Source organism: Oryctolagus cuniculus, chromosome 1 (genome assembly GCF_051225735.1).
Source record: "Oryctolagus cuniculus isolate XC-2025 breed Fujian yellow rabbit chromosome 1, ASM5122573v1, whole genome shotgun sequence".
In the NCBI taxonomy this organism is placed as follows: Eukaryota; Metazoa; Chordata; class Mammalia; order Lagomorpha; family Leporidae; genus Oryctolagus; species Oryctolagus cuniculus.
Genome location: NC_142867.1, coordinates 62358802 through 62360724, shown reverse-complemented (window position 1 = coordinate 62360724; position 1923 = coordinate 62358802). Strand labels below are relative to the sequence as shown.

General features: G+C 44.4%; 1 protein-coding gene across 1 annotated transcript; it reads right to left on the bottom strand.

The window, feature by feature from the left end:
- Positions 1-271: 271 nt before the first annotated feature.
- On the bottom strand, positions 272-1234 carry OLR60 (olfactory receptor Olr60). Its single transcript, NM_001171424.1, has one exon. It carries the CDS (start codon positions 1232-1234, stop codon positions 272-274), a length of 963 nt encoding a protein of 320 aa, NP_001164895.1.
- Between the last annotated feature and the right edge of the window lie 689 nt (positions 1235-1923).

Sequence of the window (1923 nt, the reverse complement as noted above, 5' to 3'; positions counted from 1 at the left end):
CCCAAGTAAATGTCATCACCACTATGCCAACCACCTGTCCATATATGTATTCTTTTAATAACTCTAGTGATAAGCACAGATGTTTGCACAATTTAACCAAAATAAAATACTTGAAGTAATGAAGGCTTGAAAGAATCCAGACAGTTCCTCATCCAAATTTATTTTTTTACATAATATTTCTGGGTCAGAGCTTCAAAAAAAGGTCATCTGGGTATAAGATATGAACATTTGACCATACTTCCTATAGATTTTGTGGGTACGCTTTGAGTTGTCAACCTTGGCCTTTCCTTCTCAGCACTCTGAGCATGGCCCTCCTGATGGGCTTGGATTTCACGCTGTAGATGATGGGGTTGAGCACAGGAGGCACCACCAGGTACACATAGGCAACAAGAGCATGCACAATGTGTGGAAGGTGCCTCCCAAATCGGTGGATCATGGACACACCTATGACTGGGATGTAGAAAACCAGGACGGCTAAGAAATGAGATACACAGGTGTTGAGGGCCCGTAAACGTTCCTTGGGAGAGGCCAGACCCATCACTGTATGAAGAATAAGGATATAGGACAGCACAATAAGCAAGGAGTCTACACCCACTGTGGACAAGACCACGTATAGCCCATAAAGGATGTTGACAGTAATGTCAGCACAGGCCCGTTTCATGACATCTGCATGGAAGCAGAATGAATGTGACAAGAGGATCTTGCCAGGGCAATAGTTCAGTCGCTTCAGCAAAAATGGCACAGGGAAGAGGGACACAGTGGCTCGAGCCACTATGGCCAGCCCCATCTTGATGATGACATTATCTGTGAGGATAGTTGAATAGTGCAAGGGGCTGGAGATGGCCACAAAGCGGTCAAATGACATGGCCAGGAGCACTGAGGACTCCACCACAGAGAAAGAGTGCAAGAAGAACATCTGGACCAGGCATGCATTGAAGCCAATGAGTCGATGGTCAAACCAGAGCACAGCCAGGGTGGTGGGCAATGTGGACAAGGTGAGGCCCACATCAGTGAGGGCCAGCATGGAGAGGAAGTAGTACATGGGCTGGTGTAGATTTGGGGTCTTCCTTATAGCCTGGAGGATCAGGCAGTTTCCAGTGAGGGCCATCATGTACATGGATGAGAAGGGGATGGAGATCCAGCCATGAACAGCTTCCATACCTGGGATGCCAATCATGAGGAAAGCAGGTGGCTGGAAGAAGGAGATGTTGGCAAAGGACTTGGACAAGAGCATCCTGGAAGGCAGCTGAGAGCTTCAGAAAAGTGACCTCTTCATTATGGGCAGAAGATTAAGAAGAAAAGACAAAATTGAAAAAATGTAGCTGCGATATCAGGGATATTGTGTGATATTTGCACACAATAGCAAATAGGACAAGTGTGTAGTAGATTTAAACATGCATCTCCACCTACAATGGCAGTGGGGACTAACAGTGACTTAAAGCTTCTCACTACATACATTGTGGCACACTGTTCTTCACACATTGAATAAAAATATTGTTTCTTTGAAATATTGGAGAAGGTCCTTGAAGGCTAATGCAATATATTCTACTTCCAGTCATTTGCAAGAAAATGGAGGAATCTGGAACACATCATGCTGAGTGAAATAAGCCAGTCCCAAAGGGACAAATACCATATGTTCTCCCTGATCGGTGACGACTGACTGAACACCAAGAGGGAAACCTGTTGGAGTGAGGTGGACACTATGGGAAATGGTGGCTTGATCAGCATAGCCCTGACTGTTAATGAACAACTAAATACATTATCCCTCTTAGTAGTTTTTTTTATCTGTTCTACTTAATATGACTGGTTTAGATCTGTAATTGATGCACAGTTATTCTTAAGTGTTGAAAATTAACTGAAATGTGATCCCTGTTGAACATGGTGGTGGGAATGGGAGAGGGAAGAGATGTATAATTTGGGACA

Bases quoted from the DNA above. Each gene is read 5' to 3' on its own strand.
- OLR60 (NM_001171424.1), bottom strand. From the start codon at position 1,234: ATGCTCTTGTCCAAGTCCTTTGCCAACATCTCCTTCTTCCAGCCACCT.